At 39.3% G+C, this 24,076-nt stretch overlaps 1 protein-coding gene across 4 annotated transcripts in view; it reads left to right on the top strand.

Annotated features, from left to right (window-relative positions):
• Positions 1 to 24,076, top strand: part of LOC117548078 (SLIT-ROBO Rho GTPase-activating protein 3-like) — a 53,964-nt gene that overhangs the window by 17,366 nt on the left and 12,522 nt on the right. For 2 of the 4 annotated variants that reach the window (XM_034219075.1, XM_034219074.1), the window contains exons 2-10: positions 7,238 to 7,433; positions 13,108 to 13,270; positions 15,534 to 15,596; positions 19,723 to 19,914; positions 20,194 to 20,322; positions 21,040 to 21,261; positions 21,398 to 21,499; positions 23,552 to 23,749; positions 23,853 to 23,937. In XM_034219075.1, the coding sequence (XP_034074966.1) occupies positions 7,238 to 7,433; positions 13,108 to 13,270; positions 15,534 to 15,596; positions 19,723 to 19,914; positions 20,194 to 20,322; positions 21,040 to 21,261; positions 21,398 to 21,499; positions 23,552 to 23,749; positions 23,853 to 23,937 (1,350 nt within the window). Of the gene's footprint in view, positions 1 to 910; positions 1,410 to 7,237; positions 7,434 to 13,107; positions 13,271 to 15,533; positions 15,597 to 19,722; positions 19,915 to 20,193; positions 20,323 to 21,039; positions 21,262 to 21,397; positions 21,500 to 23,551; positions 23,750 to 23,852; positions 23,938 to 24,076 lie in introns of those variants that run through there. The other 2 variants (XM_034219076.1, XM_034219078.1) reach the window with 2 other exon arrangements.

The following is a 24,076-nucleotide window of genomic DNA, read 5'->3' as shown; positions in this document are numbered from 1 at the left end:
AAATCTAGGCAACATTTTTTGTTGATTTTCAAGACAAAACTTTTATTTTGGGTATGTTTACATGTCCTGTTTATTTGGGTAATTTGGTAGTTACATGAAGTGATCAACAACAGGCTATAGATATTGTGATAAGCTTACGGCTAAACACGGGCCCGGCAGGTCAAACATCAAGTCTTTAGTAATTATTGGTCGATGTTTCATCAGGGGATGAATGATAGACTAAGCGATTAGCTGATCTACAGACATTTTGTCTTCAACCATTTTAATAACCAATCATCACTTTAGCTATTGCTTAAGTAACAATGCAAAACATTTGCTGGATCCAGCATCTCAAACGTAAGGGTTATGCTTTTCTTTGACAAACGTGAAACAAGAATATCTTTGGGTTTTAGACCAATTGGCCATTCAAAGATGTCACCATGGGATGTGGGAACCTATAACATCATTGCTCTTTATATATGAAGTATCAAATAAGTTAATTGTCTTCAGAAATACACAAATGCATTATTTTTTGTATTGCATTGCTGTATGAAGATGCCATCATTTGATTATTGTTGTATCAGTATTATGTGTCAATACTACGTTGGAGATTTGAAGATGAACCGTATATAATCAATAACATTGAAACATTTGAATTTGAATAAAAAAATGTCTTACAAAGTGGGATAACTAGCCTGATCCTGTTCTGCAGACAGGTTCATGTTACAGTTAATGCCATCAAATCCTGATCACAAACAATCTATTTATATATTCCCTCAGCTGTGGACCCAGTACAACAACATATGTAATTGGCAAAGGTTTGTCAGTACACTCAGACAAATCTTAAATCATCCATGAGGAGAAAAGTGGAGAAGAAGGGAGGGGGTTGGGGGAGGAGTCTCTGATTGACTTTCACATCCATTCAGCCTTTCTGCAGCAGCATTGAAATTGCAGAGAGGGGGAGAGAAAAAAAAAGGGCAGACTGGACAGTTGTTTTGCAGAATGAGCTCGGTGCTTTCATCGCCGAGGCTGCCATAGCGGTTCCTCACAGAGCTTACTCCAGGCTTCTATGAAATGTGCATCAAACGTGAATTGTTTCCCGATTCACTGAAGAGTACTGCTGGAGAGGAGTGGTCAGGGATCAGTATGCACTTTTAGGCTCGACGCCGCCTTGAACGCAGCACAGCAACATCGCAGAGCCTCTTAAGTGCGTTTAATATCCGAAGTTGTGTCAAAGAGGGCGATTATTCGCATCTGATTGTTGCTCAACTATCTGGAGAGGACTGCACACGGGCAAACGCTGCATTGTGGCAACCAAGTCGCTGACTCCTGCGCGAGCATTGCACAATCTGTGCTCCCCAAAATGTCATCTCATGCGAAAGTCAAGAAGGACAAAGAGATTATTGCCGAATATGAGACCCAAGTGAAAGGTTGGTAACGTGCAGGCCTGCTCGTATTGTTATTCTGTGTGTGAAGGCACCATTGCGTAACTTTACCACAAGCTTTGGCTTATTAGCGTGCAGGGCTGTGGGGTGGGACACATTTCATTGTTGAAAAAAATGACAGCCATTTATTATCTTTCAACACATATCTTTGATAAATATCTCAAATGCTCATTATGATCATACTTTAATCCAGTGAATCGATGAAAGATGTAACTTGGTTGAACTGGTTTCTCTGTACTGATGATGTGTGCTCATTAACATGCCAAGCCCTGCATGTGTGGCCATTTAAGCCACTGGAGCCTGATGATTCGTTTTTTATATGCAGTTGGTATGTACTGTGAGATTGTTCTGGTGCTGTACACCCAACAAGGGAATTCACCTTGGACAATCCTTTTAGTAGACTGGAGGTCATGCACCTCAGGTAGGCAGGTACTCATACAGGATACTAGGAGACGTCTTGGTACGTTACACTTTCTTCCTAGAAATAAGGTTTGGAATAAATTGGCATCTTACGCATTTAAAAAGACAATAAAGTGTAGTACTTCGATGACATGACAATGTGTAATTGTATCAGATGAAAAGGGAATGCTAGGGAAGATCACACAGCAAACAGTTCATGAAGTCCATAAATAATGTATGCTGTCTGTATGAATTATGAACCATGAAAGGATTTTACTGTCTGCATCTAAATATGTGACTGGATGAACCAGCCAGAGAGAGAAGAGTGTTAGAACAGTAACACTATTTTGGAACAGACTGTGCAGGATGTACATTATATAATGTAGGTGTGTTGTCTTCTTAGTCACAACTTCATGCAGTGTGAACTTTTGTGCATCACCTTTGCACAATTGTGGTTTTGCTCAGCAGGTTTCAGTACAGTGGCGCGTAGAGCATAAGCTTTCTGTGATAATAAGATACCATTTAAACCAGGATAACTAACTACAAAACAGGCTAACATGGATTATCCCTACACAGTACATAGTCACAGGTTGCAATATCAGCATCTTCTCAGACCTTTTGGTTTAAAATCAGGATCACACTAATCTAAAACACCCAACCTACAAAGTTGAGTTCAAGTTGAAGGTGCCACTGTGAACTCATGGTGTGTGAATCAATCTATCTATCTATCTATCGATATATATATTATATATATATATATATATATATATATATACACATATACATCTAAATATATATATATATATATATATCTAAATGATCTAGCAGAAATGACCCAACCTTGTAAGCATGTGTCTGGAATGATTAGCATTTTGCAGACAGAGGTGTGGTTTACTTTCTTCCAGCCATTCTCTTTGTCTGTTTATTTGTTTGACATCTTCACTCTCACTCTTTCAGACACACACAATCTCTCTCTCACTCACTCACTCACTCACTCACTCACTCACTCACTCACTCACTGGTCTCCACTCAAGCTTTGAGAGAGCCATCACAGCTCCGTCTCTCGTCTCAGTTTCAGAAAAAGCTTTCAAGCTGACATCTTAAGCTCATTTGCAAACTGGGCTTGAATCATTTTGGAGCTGTGGGGGCTTTACTCTGACACTGACACTGGCCTCCAATAATGCTGAGTTGCTCACTGCATGGTAGTTCAATCAGGCGCAATCATAATGCATTTTGGGGTATTTTTTTCGACATATCACAATTCAGCAAACTGCAGGGTCCCTGTCACATTTGAACAACGATTGTTTGTGTGATGGTGTGCTTTAAGCTTTACAGGTCTGGGCCTGTAGTTGTGACATCTGTCACTTGTCTTACCGGATCTATTGATGTCGAAATAGTCATTCATACTTTGTACAAAAGTGTTATCCTCATCGCCATCACGTAGTCATTTGAGTCATAGTCTTTTCCTTGTTTATGACCAAAACATTATTTGCATTCCTGAATCGCACTACATGCAGATTTGCTTTACAGTGTTGTAGTTAAACATATATGTTTCCCTCTAAGGAGTGTAGTTGACCGGCCTGAAGTATCTCTAACGCCCCTGCTTATTCCAAAACCAAAACAAGAGAATGAGGGGGATGCCCTTCATCATGCAGCATACTGTACTTCCAGCTGTAGGCCACACTATCTCTAATGCCATTTGATCTGTTTGTGGCCCAGCCGTTTTAGTCTAATGCACAAATTGCTCTAATAGGGTATTTTGTAAACCGTTTGTTGTCAAATTTGCTGTTGCTAAGGTAACATGTGGCAATGCAGGAGTTGTGTAACATACATTTTTCAAAGATATCTGTCCTTAAATTCTTATAAAATAATGAAAATAGGACTGTTACAATCGCTATATTGTTGTTTTAGAGATTTGATATGATCATACAAGCTTGGTGACAATCTGACTGTCACAAAGTAGCATCTCACTCCTCCTGCCACCACTGTACAGAGATGCATTCCTGGAGAAACATGCAGACACAGCCCTCTGTGTGTGTATTCATCATAATGAAAGAATGCTCAGACTGATACTGTCTTGAAATGTCAGTGTTGCGACAGTGAAACAATATCTGTGTTTCCAGTGTCTTCGTAACACTGTTGCTATGATGACAGGTACATACCCTCAGTTGAAGATATAAAGAGAAAATCACTTAGAATTCTGCTCAGTACGTCCTAGATTTTCCTGTCCTGTGGTTGCACAAATCGCTATGCATTTCCTTGTTATAGATATGTGAGAGAGAAAGAGAGAAAGAGAGAGAGGGGAAGAAATGTGAAGCAAATAAACTGTAAATGCATACCATAGCCATTACTGCATCCGGAAGACAAGTGTTCACAGAACACAGCCTTGATTTGTACCAAATTATGTCAACGTGTCAGTCTGGGTTAAGCATGTGACTAGCCACGCATGGCTAACTGCAGACACAGCCCCGGAGACTGCTGCTGGCCATTGCAAAAACTGTGCTAAATTTGAGCTACCGTGGTGACAAGAATGTGATATTTGGGGCTCTATGCTGCCGCAGTACAGGAGCTGGTAACCCTGCAAGGCAAACGTGACCGATAGCTTCCCCCTATTTCATGGCATTATCTGTCAAAGATCCATGTAGCATCTAGACATGCAGTGTTTGAACTTGGTGAGCGGATGTTTTTTCTCCTTTTGAATGTGCAGATTAAAGGAAGTGGTGAGCCTCCATAAAAACTGAGCATAGGCAGGTAGTTTTTATTTTTAAAGACACAAACCTTCAGACATGACTAAACAATGTGGGTGGAGGGGATAATGTTTCAGCCGAGGGAAATTATGTCTCATTATTCTAGTTTTCAAACTACAAGTCTACAACATGATTGTGTGAGTGTTAATGTAAATTCTCAATTATGACCAGAATAAGAATTTTCCTCAATGTTATCCTTGACTGAGTATTAATTAATGCTTTAAGTGCTTGTTAAAGTCACACATATAACAAACAGGTCTTATTAAGGAAGTTCCCCCTAAAGTCTTAGGGTGTTTTATTTTACATGTTCATAGGCAGCAGATATATTGGTCTAGCATACAACATTGTATATTATGTCATCAATACAAATAAAGAAAATAATCCCAGAATTTAGGTTTTGAGGCTTATTCCTTGGTTTATTCACATGGACTCCTCGCCGGCTTCCTCGTAATTATGCATTGCTCTGCAAAGGCTTGAATCATTCATTGAATGTATTGCAGAGTAGTCCCTAGTAGCAGTTTAGGTTCTAAAAATAACATGCTCACAGGAGAGCGAATGCAAATATCACGAGTGTATTTAATGTCTTGCTGGTAAAATGCTGTGGTTAAATCCATTTATATTTGCTCTTTATTTTCTCTGTTCATTCTTTAACAATGCAACCATTTCATTAAGAGTGATTAAAGTCACACAGGCCAACAACAAATGATGATGTTCAGGGCTCTAATTCAGCGCAGGAGTACATTGCAGTGACTTTTATTTCTATTTTAAACTTGATTACTGCTTGGTTTATCAGCACAGGCTTTTTATTGAGTATTTCAAGGCAGAGAAAGTTGCCCTTGTCCTTGGCCATTATGCTAAACAGCCTGACTGCGACTGTCAGAACAGGGAACTGGCCTGCTCTCATTGGGATTCCTCCAGAGGCATGTAACCAGGCAACTGGGCAACTATGGGGACCACGAGGGGTACATCTCCTAACAGCAAGGGACTACATATTTACTCTGTCTTGCTAGCTCTTTCATTCATGTATTGGGTCTCGCAGAAGATTTTGTAGGCTTTATTCTAAATCTTTTTTATTGTAGATTCAGACAAAACATTTGGAACTGAACTAATAGGTTTTCTTCTGCTGGGCCATCTTTTCCATTGATATTCTTCACAGTTTCTATCATTGTACAGCAATCATGTGCAAGGTTGGAACAGCCTATCTTAATAAAATCTTCAGCTATCTTAATAATACTCAATGGTTTCTTATCTTTAAAAGAGTAAAGTCCTCCCCCCAGGCTGTGTGTGCTAGGTCTCTAATAATAATAATAATGTGTTTTTCTTGAAACTCAAAGACACTTTACAGAGTAAAAATTCATAAAAACAACTCACTTAAACTATGCTGCAAATGTCTGACCTCCAAGTTGATGATTTAAAAAATTTAGTGAAATATTAAGAGTTCAATGTCCAAGTCTGATGTTACACTACATGTTCATTTTGTGGTTTAAGAAAGATAATTAGGCAATTTAGATAAATTGGTTGGCCTTCTTTGCTGGCATAACTTTTTTTAATTATGTTTTGTTATTTATCTATAGTTAGTTGCATGCTAGCTTGCAGTGCTATACTTTCACAGTAGCTTCCACTACACAAGGGATATAAATAGAGATTTAGAAGAATATCCATATCAATATCGTTATAGTGATCACTCAGCCATAGGCTCTCGTAAGATTTATGGTTTGTCTGCATCCACACATTCACAAGCCTTTTAGCCACTGGATTTATGACAGCCTTGCAAAAGCAGTATATGGACGAAATAAAATATTATTTGTGTATCTTGTTAATGTTAATGGAAGACTGTAAAAGAGACGGGACTTACGTTTACGTTTTTGTTTATCCCCTGATATCCTAGAGGTCTATTAACTGCCATCTACCTGCACAAGCTGCCGAACGGGGAGTCTGTAGATTTCTATTCTTAGTCATTAATGAAAATCTTAAATTAAACTATATTACTACCACGAATGCTTCAACAGTGAAACATTTGGCACAGTATCGGTACAAACTTCAACTTGAACAATAAAAACAGGAAACACTCTATTTTCCTAAGTTAAATATTGTTACAACAATAAAATAAAACATATTCTTAAATTACATTTCAACAATGTTTTAAAATATAGACCATACATGTTTGGCTTATCCTCAGACTATGATTAGGAGCAGTGATTTTCCAAAACTCACTGAGAGAAACCACAGTGTTCATGTAATCAAAAGAATGCCCGCAATTTGTTTTTTCAAGACAATTTTCTCTAAAGGCTCGCTCAGCACAATGCATTTTGAGAAGCTGACCTATTTTTTATTTTCCATGCTGTCTGCTGCAATCACCAGACATGCATCACATAATGCACGTGTGCTTCCCCAGCATTTAGACACCCCCCACTCCCTCCCACTACACGCACATGCAGGGTAAAAATTAACTCTGACACCCAGTTTATCCAATTATGATGACTTTGTTATTTTATTAGTGCCTGTGCTTGACTGTATCCTGACACATTTATATTTACTACAAGAACTTAGGGTTAAATGCTGACCTGCAGCTCTGTTTGGCAGGGGGACGTGAAGCCCCACATGTGAGCGCTCTCCCCTAGAGGCTTTATTAATTCTGAAGGTGGTCTCTCCCTCTTTGATATGCAGAGATCCGTAACCAGCTGGTGGAGCAGTTCCGCTGTCTGGAGCAGCAGTCTGAGTCCCGGCTGCAGCTGCTCCAGGACCTGCAGGATTTCTTCCGCCGAAAGGCCGAACTCCAGCTTGAGTACTCCAGAGGCTTGGACAAACTGGCCGAGCGCTACTCTGCCAAGATCCGCACCTCAAGAGAGCACCATCACTTTAAGTGAGTCTGCTAAGTACTGGAATGTCTGTATCAAATGTGTTTGGCCGATTAATAATGTTTACATATTTGTCACGGATCACTGGCACGGCACTGAGAGAAATAAATAAAAAGAAAGGCAGAGGAGGGATAAGCAACGAAAAGGAGAGGAGGGATAAAAGCAGAAGAAATGACCTGAAATGGAGCCAGGGCCAAGGAAGCTTGTGGCCTTAGGCTGCTGTGTTCCTCCCAACTAGGTCAGACTCTTTATCCACCCCCCCGTTTTTCCTCTGTGGCTGTCATTTCATTTCCATTCTCACACTCCACGCTAGACTGCTACCCAAATACTTTTTTCAATGGACACAGAAAACTAATTAGTGCTTCAGTTAGGAGTCTCACAAAAGCAACATAATGGGCTTGTTTACTAAGATATACAGTGGCGGCTGGTGGAAAATGTTTTTGGTGGGGCTATGGAAATAGGGACCAAACCATACTAAGGCGGTCCGGGGGGATCCTCCCCCAGAAGACATTTTTGAGAAATGACCCCTTAAATTATCTGGTGATGTTAGAGGGGGGGGGGGGGGGGGGGGGGGGGGGGGGGGGGGGGAAATTGAGGTTTACAAATATGAGATAATCCATAATCTTCAGTGTGGTTAGCTATGAATCTTCCAAAACTGTGCAACAGTACAGTAGGCCCACACAAACTGCAGAACACTGGTGCTTTGGGAACACTCAAATGATGTAATTCCCATTTAAAATCGTGTGTGTGTGTGTGAGTGAGAGAGAGAGAGAGAGAGAGTGAGTCAGTCAGTCAGTCAGTCAGTCTTGTCAACGCTCCCGATTTTCGCGGGAGACTCCCGATTTCATTGCCCTCTCCCCGGTTTCCTCCCGGGGTCATATTTCTCCCGATTTCTGACAAAATCAGATTTACTCACAACTGTTTCCACTCGGACTTTAATACAGCTACACCATTGTTTGGTTTCCATGGTAAAGCGTCTCTTTAGCAGCGCGCGCAATTCAAATTTTGAGAGGGTGAGGAAGATGAAAACTGAACAAGAATCGACAGCTCGACCCTCTGCTCACTCCTTTCCTGTAAAATACAGGTCCAGCCCACACATATGCTCCATGGTGCTACAGGCATTGCCTTACAACTACAATAAGCATGTAAATGTTAATCTACAGCTCTGGCGATCCACTAGCACCGTAGTCTCCACCTGCAGACAACTACTGTAGCGTCACCTTGGATACAAGTCCAAACAACTCACAGACACACAGGCCAGGGCGCTGACTCGAGATTTTATTGTAGATTATACATTTTACTGATACCAATTATATAATATTTACCTTGTTCATTAAAAATAAAAAATATTGTTTTCTTTTTAAATATATTTTTTATTTTTAATGACAATCAAACATGTGGGAAGAGGGTGGGCGGCGCCCCTAGCGCCCCTATGGGCCGGCCGCCACTGAAGATATACCTAAATAGATTGTGTAAGGGAGAGCTGTGGTCATGAAATGAACAAACCCTACTACAGCATGGTGAGGCTGTTTAGATGCTCTGACCAGCCTGCAGCTCACTGTGACTTTCAGATAATAATCCTACAGCCCATAGCCGTGTGGTTGATTCGAATCAGTGGGCATAAATAAGGGAATTCATAATCAGAATTAACATGTATAAATTAGGGTACATTCAATGAACATTTTGAATGTTATTGTTTGCTCTTCACCTTGAAAATTGTCCAATCAAGCCTGCCAAATAAGGTTTAAACCTTAAAAAGGTAATAAATAGATGTTGATTCAAGATTCATTTGTGAAATTAAAATCTATTTGAATAATCTGCTTTTGTATTTAATTAGCAGTGCAGGAAATCTTAAGAAATCTTAAGTTCTTGCCTTAGGAGAGGCCTGAACTTACCTTACAAAGCACTAAGCACTAAGGATGGTACAATTGATACGTCGGCAGTTGCACACCCTATGATGTGACCTGGCTGTGGCAGTCATGCGTAACAACACGTTGGTTTATTCAGAAGAGCCTTCTCCATCCTCTTTCAGTCTCTCCGGTCAATTGGACATAAAGAGTAATCGTGGTGGAGCGCTCCCATCAATGGGACCAGGGTTTCCGCTAGGATTTTTTCTCGCCGGTCAAATGTCCGGGCAGAATTTATTTTACCGGACAAATTTGAAACTTACCGGTCACGTTTCAATAATAATAGTAAGAGTTGTGTAGCAGAGTTTCCGTTAGCAGGTAATTACCGGACTATGAGCAGATATGCTTCAGTTTAAAACTCAGTTCACGGGGCTCATTTTTATATTGCTTCAGTCTATAATCGTAACAGATCGAACAATTCAGATCCATTTTTCAATAAATGATTCCACCAACAACAAACAACATAATTATTACATTCAAACAAACTACTTGTAGTAGCCTAGATAACGTACATTATTCAAAAGTTTACATTAACTTTGAATAATAACACGGGAGAAACGGATGCTCTCTTTTCCCCTCTCCCTCCCTCTCTCCTGACAGCCCGTCAGTTTCTCATGCAGCTCCTGCAGCTCGCTAAACAGAGGGCGGGGCTTCAGGTGATTATGCAGAGCTGCGTGTCTCGGTCTGACTCAGCAGCTGATCTGATCTCTCTCTCGCGTGTCCGGTTATACTTCACTCGCGTTTATGTCCATATCGATCAGATCCAGCTCTCCTGATCGTTCTTTATATAGAGCAACCGGCAGGTTTTGAATTTACCGGTTTTTAATAAATTTTACCAGCTAAAAACCGGTAATTACCGGCTAACGGAAACCCTGAATGGGACATTGATAAATGGAGCATTCCCTCGAAGGGAGACCCCTGCAAGAGACTCCCATTGCATGACTTCTCTCTGTCTACACCATGCTGTCCCAGTTTCTCCCCCATCACATGAAATGGTCATCACTGTATCTGTCTGTCTAAGGCTAGATTCACTCTGTCTACAGTGGACTCTCTATCATTAATAATCCCACGCAGTCTTCTGGCTCTGCACTCTCCTTTTAATTAAAACAAAATTAAATTGCAAAACCTCAGTGCCCTTCTTTCTTATCGTTCAGATTTTAATTTCTTTATAGCAGGGCTAATAAATCGGCTGGCAAGAGATTGTCAAGGAACATTTTGAAAGCTGCCTGTAATAGAGTGGCTGCAACATAAATGTGATTATAAGAGAACATGTTTTACGAGTCAACATAGTCCATTAATGCAAAAGTTCACTATAGTTCAGCTTGATGGTGCCAGTTTATGCTGCAGAGATTGAAATGGGTATTGTTGTACCTTATGTAGGCTTTCAGGTAAAAAAAAGTTCTTCCATCATCTTCCATGAGCAGTTCTGTTTCACTTCCTTTGTGTCCTGAATACCACAGACTCATCCTTATTCAAGAGCAGGCAACAGTCAAAGATGTACAGCAGGTTCCTGGCATCCAGTGTCCAGGATCAAACACGCTCCCTGCGTGAAAGGAGGCCAATAGGGATAGCTAGCTTGTTCATGTTTTATTATTATCAAAGTGGTAAAGGATGAAAGGAACACCATTTCTGATGCCCAGCAGTCTGGATTACCTTTAGCATCACCATAATAACAGAACTTTTCAAATGTCTGCTATCTGTTAAGCAGGATAGAGACATAAACTGGAAAGTCAACCATAAGCATTAGGAGGTGATTGTAATTTCTGAAACATATCAAATAAACTTGTTAAAGCACAAGTGCAACTCAACAGATGTTGGTATTAGGCCAGTTTCTGATGACATGTTGGCACTGCCTTGGGCACATGATGGTAGCTACAATGTGGCCCTTTGTTAAAATGCAGCTAGCATAGCTGAATCTGTGTGAGCTTCTACATGACAGGAAATAACTCATATTTCACTTCAAAAAGAAAATGAATCCATGAATAAACCTCTTCAAGTTTCAAATGATCAACGTTTTTTGACAGTTGAGAGAAAACAAGTTTTCTTCAACACTGAGATGAGACAAAAATAACTGCTGCGTATCTGACTCAAGGTACAGTCTGAGAAAAATAATAACTGTAGGAATACTTATTAGCCATTGCTTTCTAGAACTTGTGATACTGTTGCATTTAGTTTTTAAGACGTATTGTCGACCATATGATTTTACTGGCAATTATTCATCAAAAAAGTATTTTTTAACTAATTCAAGAATCCATTGGTCATCTGTCTGTAGTTTGCATATTCTGCAACCTCTTCGTTTTAATGTATAAATTATGTTGTGTTGATTACACACATATTATCTTTTGATGTGTTTAGCCTTAGGACTGTGTAACCTGCATCCACTAACCATTCACATCACATCACCATCTCACTCATAAGCTAAAGTACATCTTCTTTGAGTTTGCTGCCTGAGTTTAGACTGGTCAGACACTGGTGTAGCTCAGTTAGTGTGTGCCTCAGTTTCTTGTCAAAATAAGAAAAAGCGGTTAGATTTCCAAATAACAAGCAATCTGATGGTTTTTAGTATGAAAATATGTTTTTTTTTCTTTTTAAATGAACTTCTCTAAAACGTCTTAGATCTTCAAAGAAAAACGCATCATCACTCATCTATAGCTGCTGACTGTTTTGTGATATGATGAAACTTCTGTGGGTGCAAATCAGCACAGATGCCCATCAGTGAGTGAACTTCATTTTGAGTATCCTCTTCCCTGTTAACAAAGACATGCAAAGGGGGAAAATCATAATTTCCTTTCAACAGATACTAAAGGTGAAATAAAGTTAGATCAGAATTTTACTCGGCATGAAACAGCTATATGCCCAGAGCAAAATGCCTTCACACACACCTTTTTAAGCAGGCTGTATACAAAAAAGTATGCAGCATTGTATTAACAATTGTTGAAAGCTGTCTTAACCCTCCGGTATCACTGTGGACGTTTTTGTCCATATGGGTCATTTTTCACATTTCATTTTGCAATAACTTTGTATGTGTTGGTGCAAATGGCCTGATTTTTTTGTAACAAGGCTATTTTCTCTGTTTTTATCATGAAAGACAACAGCGGTTTAAGGTATTCAAAATGGCATTTAAAGGGTTAAAATCGTGAAATAATTACATTTTCTATTAGGGCTGAAGTGGCTTTAAAGATTGAACCCAAAAAAGTTGTGAAAAAAACCTTTTAATATAATGTTTTTATCAAAGTCTTTTGCAGTGGACATTTTTGTCCCGAATGACTAATTTGCGTAGTCCAATCGAATGATACCGGAGGGTTAAGACAAAAGATGAAGACAAGCAGCCCTTCGATGTAAAGATAATATAAATCACATGCTCCCTTGAGCAAGGTGTGTGTGTGTGTGTGTGTGTGTGTGTGTGTGTGTGGCAGGCGTGTGTGTGGGTGTTGCACCCATCAATGCTGATTCTTTGCTTCATGTGTACTGACCTCTCGATCGGGTAAAGTCCCCAGAGCTGGTACCATTAGATCAAATATAAGAACTGTGCGGCCCGTTGGGTGGTCTTCTTTCTGTTTTACGTTGAAGCACACAGAAAAAAAGGCCTGATTAAAAGAGGGGGACTAGTTGCGCAACAGTTGGTATTCTTAAAAAAAACGTTTCTTACTCATGGACAATATACTGTATGGTAATTGCAGCTGTATAAGTGTATGTTAGGCACCTTTGTAGAAATGTGTTATTGAGACAGACAAATGTTTTAATCTTTGAAGTGTTTCCTTGGCTGTTTCAGAAAAGACCAGAATCTTCTTTCTACTGTGAACTGCTGGTATTTGGTCCTGGAACAGACCAGACGGGAGAGCAGGGACCACGCCACTCTCAGCGACATCTACAACAACAACGTCATTGTCCGTCTGGCACACGTGGGCGAGGATGTCATCAGACTCTTCAAAAAGGTCAAAATCTGAATGAAATGTCTGAGGGCCTGCATGTAACCCTGACTGTTACTAACTCACACATTCATAGGACTTATCTCAGAACACATGAATGATGCCCACAGCTGGGAACTTGACGCAACACCAACACAAATATGTAAAAATATGGGGAAATGTATAAGGCTCTACAGTATATCTTGTGCTGCATTGTTTTCATACAGCATTTTCCTTCAGGGGACAAATCTAAGATAAGTCTGACTCATGTGACTAGCTTTACTGTGTCATAGCCAGTTACACTAAATCGTTTGCATGCAAGACCCCCATCCCCCTCTTTTTACTGTCCTGTTTCATATAATGGCAGTTAAGTTGAATATTCTTACACTGCAGTTTTAACAACCTGAAATGTCACCACAGGCTTACATTAGGCCCTGGCTACCATGTGTTAGCTTAGCATGGTTGGTGTGCTTCCAGTTCACATCTTAATTTGACCTCCTCCATTCATCATGTGTGTTGTCTTTCATAAATATCATGCTCAGATTGCTCACGATTACTAACCTTTTCGACGCTCTTTACAACTCATAAGCCAATTCTCCCACTCAGTCATATACAGTATATAGTTCTCAATGCGCCAATCTGTGGGGTTATGGTTTTGAGGGATACAGGATGGAAAACCTCTCTAAAATCTTTATCTCTTCCGATGATATCCTTGGTTTATAGCATCAACAAAACAAAATGGGTTTTTTCTTATGTTAAAGACATAGAATACATTTGTGTTACAAGCTGTTTTCACAACTCGTAAGGCATTTGTATCTAATGAATGGTCCTCAGTTCAGGGGTGATGATGAACAATCTGCTATGGGGATCTTAGATCAGTAGCGTTTGACAGAGTCAGGACTCTACAGTAAATATTGCCCTCCAGGGGGCTCTGCACTGTCACTATGAGAACATTTATGAGACTGGGATGGCTTGCGGCCAGCAAAAAAAAGCGGACTAATGGCTCCCTGCAGAAAAACTGTCTCCCTTCGCAAGAAGTTAGCTTAAATTGTAACAAAGTTCTTCAAAACAATAATCCTGTTATGCTGTGACATCCTGGTTCAGCTGCAGTGCCGTCTCACTGCTTATGCATCACACATCCGGAATGAATCTACTCTGCCGTTTGTTGAGTCAAAGTTTAGATTTACTGAATGTTCTATCATTTAATTCTTGCCACATGTGAAAATGTAGATGTAATTTCCACTGTAGATGGACGACTATGTATCTCTACTTCTATCCACTACACAACAGTGAGATGGCAGCTTCCTTATCGTGGATAGAATAATGCTTTAGACATCATTTGGAGCCAGAGTATGTGCAGGTTGATCACAGCTATTTAGCGAGTCTCATCTAGCTGTTACGTTAGTATCACATTAGCTGCTTGGACAGAAAGACACAACAACTTACCATATCCTGTTACATGAATTTGTGTTTCAGAAATGTCTGCTGACACAGATATGAACACACACAACAGTCCATCACCGCTGGCTAACCTTACCCTTAATGTAAATGTTGCTAAGTTTGCTAGCAATTATCATCAGTTATTGTGTAAATACTGTCTAAACTGTATACAATATATAGCAAACAGACAGTCCCGGTTATTAAAAATGATTGACTATTGAAAAAGTCACATCTCCTATCAAAGTATCTACTCTTCATACTCTACCGGCTCAGCGTCTAGAGAAGCATCATGAATGATGCCACACCCCCTTTTAATTGCATCAAATTACTAATTAAATACATATTTATTATAAACATTAAGAAAAAATGAACACTTGAACTAGAACTACCTATAATGGAGGAAAAAATAACCGTAATTTATTGTGCCAAGCGTTTCTATATATCCTCAACAGGATTTCCAGACTCACTCTCTGCTGGCCCCATTCCTCCTCTCGGGCTATAAGCCGTGTCACAGGACACGTCCAATTCATCATAGGCGCTTAGACGCTGTAACTGAGCTGAAACTGTGACACAACTCCTTGGGAAATGTTCTGCAGTCACTGCACTGTTCTATTTTTGTGTGAATGTGCACTTTTGGCATTGTATTAGATATTTTCTGGTTCAGAGTAATGACAGAATTTCAATGCGTGCTCATACAAAATATAACTGGAACAGCCTTTACGTGTTTCACTTGTGGGATGGCAAATCTATTAAATAACCCAGTTCTAGTGTTAAATGATTGAATACTTGCATTCATCTGTCCTTAAAATGTGCCTCTCGACCTATCACCTGTTCTTTATTTTTCTTACAGAGCAAAGACATCGGGGTGCAGATGCATGAAGAGTTAGTGAAGGTCACCAATGAGCTCTACACGGTGAGTTGAACAACTATTATTGTCCCTACTAGCATCACTTTTTTTACAGCAACCTGCCAGTTTTGCCTTTCCCCTTTGTTAGTCTGTGTATGGTCCATCTGAGTTGTTTTCAGAGCAGAACCTGTAACCTGTGAAGCATCTGGCATGACACTGCACACGGCAGATATGCTTTATCAGCACTGCAGCTTGTACAGGCCATTTGTTCTATCTCCTGAGGTCGTGAAAGAAGACAATTTGCATTCTTCCTCTTACTGTGAATTTCTACATCAGTTGAAGGAGAAAGCGTTCTTGCCCCTGGCATCGACTCAGCAGTATGTGCTGCAGAGGTTCACTTTTCTCACAGCAAACATGAGCTGCTGTAATAGTTTCAGCTAATGTTACATGTAATCACACACATCTGTTTGGGGTTTGTCACTCTGTCTATTGTTTTATTTTGAACTGTACACTAGATATACAGTAGACACCCTGTGTGGAAACATGTCTACAGAAGTCATTAAACATGCTGGTGAAGATAGACAACAGCTGTGTTTAGTGCTGATGAGGAGAATGAAGTGATGCAGTGATATCATCTGCTGGCTGAGGGACAGGGTGCTGCAAACACCACAGTGCTTCCTTCTGGGTCTAGTTGTTCAGTGATACCATGATCATTAGTTATTGTTCAACAGAGAATATGCAAAGATAATCAGTTAGTATTATTTGTATGATTTTTAAAACATCATTAAAATGACTGAGCTAATTTAAAGTCTGCCTCAAACTGAATATAGGGGTAAAATAACCAGACTAAATATGTTTTTACCTCGTAAAATGTTTAAGAGATCAATCATGGACATTTAAGAAACTTTGGGAAGCTTTAAGCAAGGTCATTTACTTTAGATACATTTACTATCGTTCTGTCAAATTGATTGTTACCTATCAAACATTTCAATTTTTGGGTTCAATAGAGTTCTATCTTATCTTATAATATAACTATAATTGTATCAATGTTAGACAGTCTCCATAGTGATTTTGATTTTGTTTGAAATGAAGAAAAACGGAAAGCTGCTTAGCTGTTGTAGTACTAGTATATTTGATTGCAGAATATAGGACAATGTTAAATGGCAATTTCAGGAGTTAATGACCGGTAGTCTAACTCATTTAAAAAGTATTGTTGGTTATGTACAGCAAATGGCTCATTTGCTCCAAGGAAAACACCACATGATCACCACCATGAAATATTCTCACTTGTAACATTATACAGCACTTTCCTGCTTTACTGATATTGATTTTTCCTTTCTCTGGTTCATGCATTATTAAATGCCTGTCTGCAGCCCGAGCACAGCATGAGGAATTGCGGCAGCCTGTTAAGGTTTTGGTTAGATAAAGTTAAATAACTTAAAGGGATATTGGAAATGGAACCTCAAATAGTTTCGTTTTAACTTATATACAAGCATAATTACGTACCAAAACAATCACACCTGATTAAAAAAATATAATAATTGCCTTACGCATGTTAGAAGCACTTTATTGCAGCTTCCCCGAAGTTTTTTAGAAACGAAATGTTCGACTCAGCCAAACCGGAAGTGACGAAAACTCAGGAAGACGATACGATAACAAACCATGGCGTCTATGCAGAATGAACGTGGAAGGGCAAATATACCAGACAAAGAAGAAGGATTGTACGAGGTATCCAGTGATGATAGCGAGTCAGAAACATCCTCTCGGCTTTCCTACGAAAATGTCGTTTTAGGAACTGAATCTGAATCCGGTTCAGTAAGCGACGATGGTGACAATATTGAGCCAGACGATGGACCATTACGTCCTTATTTGTTCGAGCCCGAGTCCGAGGTGATGGTTCACGGCATGGGCAATGGCGAGGATGACCAGGACCAGGCGCCAGATGATGCACCCCTACGCACAAATAATCTTGACTGGTAGGTCCCTAAGCATAGCTCACGCATCTTAAGATCACCTGTAGCCTTTACAAATATTAATCATTGTTAACCAGTTAAGCCCGAAGGTCCCCCCAGTGGACCCCTCCCACAGTTTTTTTCTCTCTCACATGTCTCAGGGCTTCTTAACATTTATGAAACTATTAATGTTTCATACCCTTTTAAAGGTAAGAAACTCCGCTAACTGACAATAAGAACAATTGTTAGCTAGAAAAAACACAAGAGTAATACCAAGCCTTTGAATTAGCATTGAGCGAAACAATGCTAACTAATGCTAACGCTTTTTTACACACAACACACGGTAGAAATGCCCTTATTACTATCTTAACTGCACAAACAAGATATACGATTTAAAGCTGAGACTCCACAGATTCCACACATGTAATGTCATCACTGTAAGACCTCGAATTCCTGGAGCTATCAGCCAGAAAAGAGAAAGTAAACAACATCCGGTTCCAAAAATATTACAATAATTACGTCTTACCTTTTTTGATTTGTGATCAAAAGTTGTGTTCAACGGAATAAAAACGCATCTCAAGGTTAATCCAATGTCGTTGTGTCACGTAGAATTTTTTAATGATAATCAATCATCATATTTATGGCAATATACTCGGTACCATAATAAAGGTCGGCTATTCACATGCAAATGCTATTGAATGTCCGCCATTGTTTGTGCCCGTCTTCCTATGCTCTAGTCATCACCCGAAGATTCCCGACGATTCCCGAAGTATTTCGTTTCATTGAGAGGGCGCAGTAAAATTGAAAATAAAATGAAACTAGGCGCATGAAATTAAAAAAAATTGTTTATTATGCTTATTTTTAATAAAAATACATAAGTTAAACCCCAAATTCGCGGATTTCCACTATCCCTTTAAATTAACTTCACTTTGTTAGTAATATCAGTTATGAGTGAATGTAAAGTCAGGCAGTGGGTGGATCCATCTTTGTCAGCCTGCTGGTCTCTGCTATTGATCTGCTGCTGGGTTTTTGTGGAAATCAGTACTTTCTTGTTTCATGGATAGCAGGGACAGTTGGTCACTGTCACTTTGTGAAATCCTTCTTCCCTGCTGATCGATCACGCTGTCCTCTGCATGTCTGCTTCAGTCAGGGTTGCTAGGAAACCAACTTGAGAGGGAGTGATAGAGGAGCAGATGTTGTTACATTGAAATGTTGATACTACTAGTTAAAGATAACATGATAACACCTAGAGTTGAAACTATTAGTCGACTACCTTCAACCATTTTCATAATTTATTTATTTTGTTTAGTATAATGCTTATTTCAGACATTCAGCCCCAGCATAAGACATTAATGGTTTTTTCGTGACACTCATGACAAATGTGAGTGTGGATTGTCTTTGGTGCAGTGATAGCGCTGTTGTAGTGCAACACACAGTTTGACTAGCTCTACATCGCGAGCACCTTTTTTAACTTCTACAATGATCTGGTTCAGAGAAAAAAAAGGTAAACATTGGCAGACACACCCAGCACACCACCTTGAGCTCAGTTGGAAAATGTAATCGCAAAATGCAAATCGACACACACATGATTAGAATGAGTAAGTGTTACTCCCACATTTTTGAATTTACTAAAAAAAAAGAAAATTCTTAGGTAACATAAGTTCATTTGTATTTCACACGTATCATTGGAAACAATTAGTCATAGTTATGTGGCCAAAGAATTAATAGCATTCAATCTGTATTATTATTATTATTATTTTGTAACTATTTAATATGCCTGCATAATTTGAACTGCATTGGCAAAGGAAAAGTGGCTTTGTTCCAAAGGCCATTGCACTTCTACACAATGTCCCTTCCTGATGTTGGACACATTTGGCACTATGGATCAGCCACTACTTTTAAAACTTTTGCCTTTCCCCTTTAATATTTAAAGTAAAATATTTTTAGTGTTCCTATTGTTTGTGTGTGAATTATTTTTTTATTTTTTGCTAACCAGCTCGCTTAGAACTGCCATTAAGGGAACGAATACAGTGTTTTGCTATAAATGAGCTCTGACAAAATGAAGCAAATCTGCATCATTACAACAGTAACATATCAATATGAAGTGTCAGTATGTGGTTCTGCATACATTGTTTATTCCTATATCATCTATAAAGGTTCCTTGCTTTGTATACAATCTTTGTTTTACTATGATGCCATGTTACAAACTACAGTTTGACAGAAGATGTATGTTGTCACAGGTGATGAAGACGTACCACATGTACCATACTGAGAGTATCAGTGCTGAGAGCAAGCTGAAGGAGGCGGAGAAACAGGAAGAGAAGCACAGCGGCAAGGCCAACGACATCGGTTCCAGCCTGCTGCGCTACGGTCATGATGAACGTCCACAGCGCCGGAGCTCCGTCAAGAAGATGGAGAAAATGAAAGAGAAGGTCTGTTTTGGTTGACTGTAATATACATGATAAAATATGTTTTACTTTACAGGTAGTGTATTTAAGGTCAAATGCATTTGTAATGAATTTCCCAATTTGCACAAATGACATTGGATAATGCATTTAAAGCACCAAGGCGCCCGTCTATACATTGTGAAAGTAATAGATGCATTTATAAGATTAAATCAGATTGATTTAGTAGTCCATTATTTTAGTGCATTAGGAATCCATTTTACATCCTGGCATTAATGTGACTCTCTCTCCTCCCCCCCCCCCCAGAGACAAGCAAAGTACTCTGAAAACAAGCTGAAATGCACAAAGGCCCGGAACGACTATCTTCTCAATCTGGCAGCTACCAATGCCCTGGTGGCCAAATACTACATCCATGATGTCTCGGACATGATAGATGTAAGTAATCAGTAATTGCCTGAACCAAAAATGCAGAACTTCCTTTTAGTCACAGAGTTTCTTGTGTTAGCTCTATGCCTTTGATTGGTTTGTAGCTAATGATAGTGCTTGAATGATGAGTTGATGAAACATTTTGATAATTTATTAACCAAATCAAAAATTGCATACAGACATATGAAAGATTTTTTAAACTTAATATCTTTGGGTTTTGGATGGCAGAAAATAAACATTTAAAGACATCACCATGGACTTCAGAGATTTGGGATGGACAGTTTTCAGATTTTTATTGTTGATCAGACAAATTATGATACTTAAAATTAGTGGCAGACCTAGTTATTTGTTGTTTACTTCTTGGTTCTCATGTTAGCTCTATGCCTCTGATTTGTTTGTAACTACTGATTGTGCTTGAATGATGAGTTGACTTATTAAATAGTGGATCGACAGAAAAAGAATCGCCAACAATTTTGATAAACTATTAACCATTCAAATTAATTTAATTAAAAAAATCAATAAAATGCTATTTAGACAGCTTTTCTCTTTCATTTATCTTATTAAACTGAATATCTTTGGGTTTTGGACGGCAGATGGATTTTTCTAAAAACATCACCTTGGAATTCAGAAACTGGGATTTCTTTTTTTTCTTTTTTGTAGATCAGACAAATTATGAAACTTAAAAATAGTGGCAGACCTAGTTATTAGTTTACTTTTTGTTCTCAGTGCTGCGACCTAGGTTTCCATGCAAGCCTGGCACGCACCTTGAGAACCTACCTGTCCGCGGAGTATAGTCTGGAGACTTCACGCCACGAAGGTCTGGACTTGCTGGAAGGATCGGTAGATGCCATGGACAACAGAGGAGACAAGCTGAAGTGTATGGACACACACAGCCAGATTTTCTGTCCTCCAGCACGCTTTGACTACCAGCCACACATGGGGGACGAGGTGAGTCACTAGGGAAAAAGATACAAGAATGGTTTGTTTTGAAGGTCTTAGTCTTTGACATAAAGTGCCTCTCATCCTGTTTGATGTTCTCTGTGTTAAATCCTCTTGGTAAACTTCCTTTCTTTCTTAATCCCAGGTGTGTCAGGTGAGTGCACAGCAGCCTGTCCAAACAGAGCTGTTGATGCGCTACCACCAGCTGCAATCTCGCCTCGCCACACTGAGGATAGAAAATGAAGAGGTGAGAGTGCGCACAAGTGTCAGAGGGCTGAAGGTAGTTAGTGTCCGTGTTTCTTTGCAAGCAAGCTTTCTGCAAGCATGCTAAACACAATAATGTTATTCTCTGCCGAGTCATATGTACTGACATACAGTCAGTAAAATATTTCCTCTAGGACATTTTTAGGCTGGGGTGATAGACTAGCCAGGTCTTGACACGTCATCTTGTGATCCATTAAGCTTGTAGATGAGGTCCTAAACAATAGCCAAACGCATTAAATATGTTGCTTTGGCATTATGAAATAACACATCCGCTCTTTTACCCTGAATGTTACATTTTTCGTTTAGTAAAATGCTGACAATTGTATGATGAAAGTTGTAGGCTTTGTGGGCTTTTGTACTAAAAAACATTGGGGAAAACCTTTATGGTTATAACAATGTTTACACAGTTTGTATTTTTATATATATAAAATATATTAATTTTAAATTTGGCAAGGTGTTGGAGATGAAGAAAAAAATATGATGTTGGACAACAAAGAACCTTCTTTTGCCCCAGCTGCAAAAGCACAAAGATGTTTACTAGGAGTTAATATCAAAGATAATTGGTTTAAGCAAGAAGATCTTGAAAGTTGGTGAGAAACATTAAAAGACAAACCTTGTATGCTGTAGTGTAGAGTAACATGGTGTGCACATAATAGTCTTAGACATTTAAAAACAGAGGCCATTGCATATCACCAGGTTATTGCAAAAATATTCTGGCAGGAAATGAATGTCTTATCCACTTTCAATCAAATAAAACGCACAGGAAGCCGTCTGCTAAGATCTCTTTAATATCTGCTAACACAAACTTGACATGTTTTGAAGTCTTTGAAAAATAGTTTTTACAAACCTGTAATAAATAATTGAACGTTTCGTATGAACGGTGTGACATTGAAAGTTAAGGAAGCTGCCTGATTGTGGTAGCCTCATATTTACCATACCCGAGTGGTTTAATCCTCATATTCATCTCTCAGTCAAAAAGAGAATGTCACAGTTATTTGAAAAGCTGTTTCTCTATAAGGCATATCATTTCTATCATGTTAAAGGTTTTATATTTAAAAAATAATTATATGTCTTATTTTAAAGCAGGTCTAGGAGCTGGGAACACTGTGACACTATCACAATGGATAATCCACAGAGAAATGCACATACTGTAGCTGTTTTGAGAAAATAGCCCTTAAACCAAGACTTCGTTAAATATATATATATTATATATATATATATATATACTATAAGTGGGGTGCAGACAAAGAAGACCTTGTCCAATCAGATCAGATCAGATTTACCTTTTCGGGAGCGGAAGTTAAAGAGACTAAAACAGAATGTTAAAACGAATGCAGCTTTAAAAAAACGTTTTTTGTTTTTTTTATCACTTTAGCACGTAAAAATGCTCTAGTACCAACCCAAGATACAAGTATGAACCCGTATTGGACATCATTATAGTGAATTACTGTTTGTCTTACTTAAAGCACCCGAAGCGTTACCTTCGTTAGCTTTACGTTGTTTAAAACGGGATTGGCAGCCTCTCATCTTTACCACTGTCCACTAACATGTAACAGCAAACAACTAGTCCTCAGCAGTCACCCTGCATTTATGTTCATCTTTAGTCTGACACTAAGCGGCGAGCATGCTCCCTGGCATGCTCTCCTGGAGTCACCAAGGCCACGGTGACTCAGGCCTGTTTAAAGGTCATCTGGGTGTGTATGCATGTCAGTGCCTGTCTGTTATGAATATGGAAATGCACACTGCCTCCCTGTCTGCCTCACATAGTTAATCTTTCATGTCACGTAGCCTCATGCTAGGTAGCTAATTACTGTCAGTCAAACTTCTGTGGAAAGGGCCTGCAGTTGTCTAATCTAAGGTTTACATTGTGCTGATATTCATCTTCTTTGAACAGCTGTACTGTATCTGAAGCATGTACATTATATATAATTATAATATTCCTGTTGCTTTTGTTCGTACAGCACATCTAATTAATGTAATCGCAAATTCATACTTTGTTGAATTAAAGTCACATGTTTCATGCTGTGTGTGTCAGGTGAGGAAGACTCTGGACGCCACCATGCAGACCCTTCAGGACATGCTCACAGTGGAGGACTTTGATGTGTCAGAGGCCTTCTCGCACAGCCAATCCACTGAGTCGGTCAAATCGGCTTCCTCTGACTCCTACATGAGCAAGGCAAACATTGTGAAGAGACGAGCCAATCAGCACGAGACTGAGGGCTTCTACTTCACTGTGAGTTCTCGGACAAATAAGGGCACAAAGGCACGGCATCATAGAGAACATACCATGTGACAAGAATGTACCTTGCGGCTATTTATCTTTATGTCATCAACAGAAATATAAGGAGTTCCTGAATGGCAGCAATCTGATCATCAAACTGCAGGCTAAGCATGACCTTCTGAAGCAGACGCTCGGAGAAGGTGAGACTTATTAGCGGAGTGGAGAGTGGTGGTAATAGTTTGGGGTTTATCTTTTATTGTAACTTTAGTGATAAGTTGCCGACCCTTTATCTGTCTAAATAAGGCGAGATTAAAGCTTTAAAAAATAATGGGGTAAAGA

The sequence above is a fragment of the Gymnodraco acuticeps genome, unplaced genomic scaffold (assembly GCF_902827175.1).
Source record: "Gymnodraco acuticeps unplaced genomic scaffold, fGymAcu1.1, whole genome shotgun sequence".
Classification (NCBI taxonomy): Eukaryota; Metazoa; Chordata; class Actinopteri; order Perciformes; family Bathydraconidae; genus Gymnodraco; species Gymnodraco acuticeps.
Note: the sequence above shows the minus strand (reverse complement) of the source record. Positions and strands in the feature narration are given on the sequence as shown.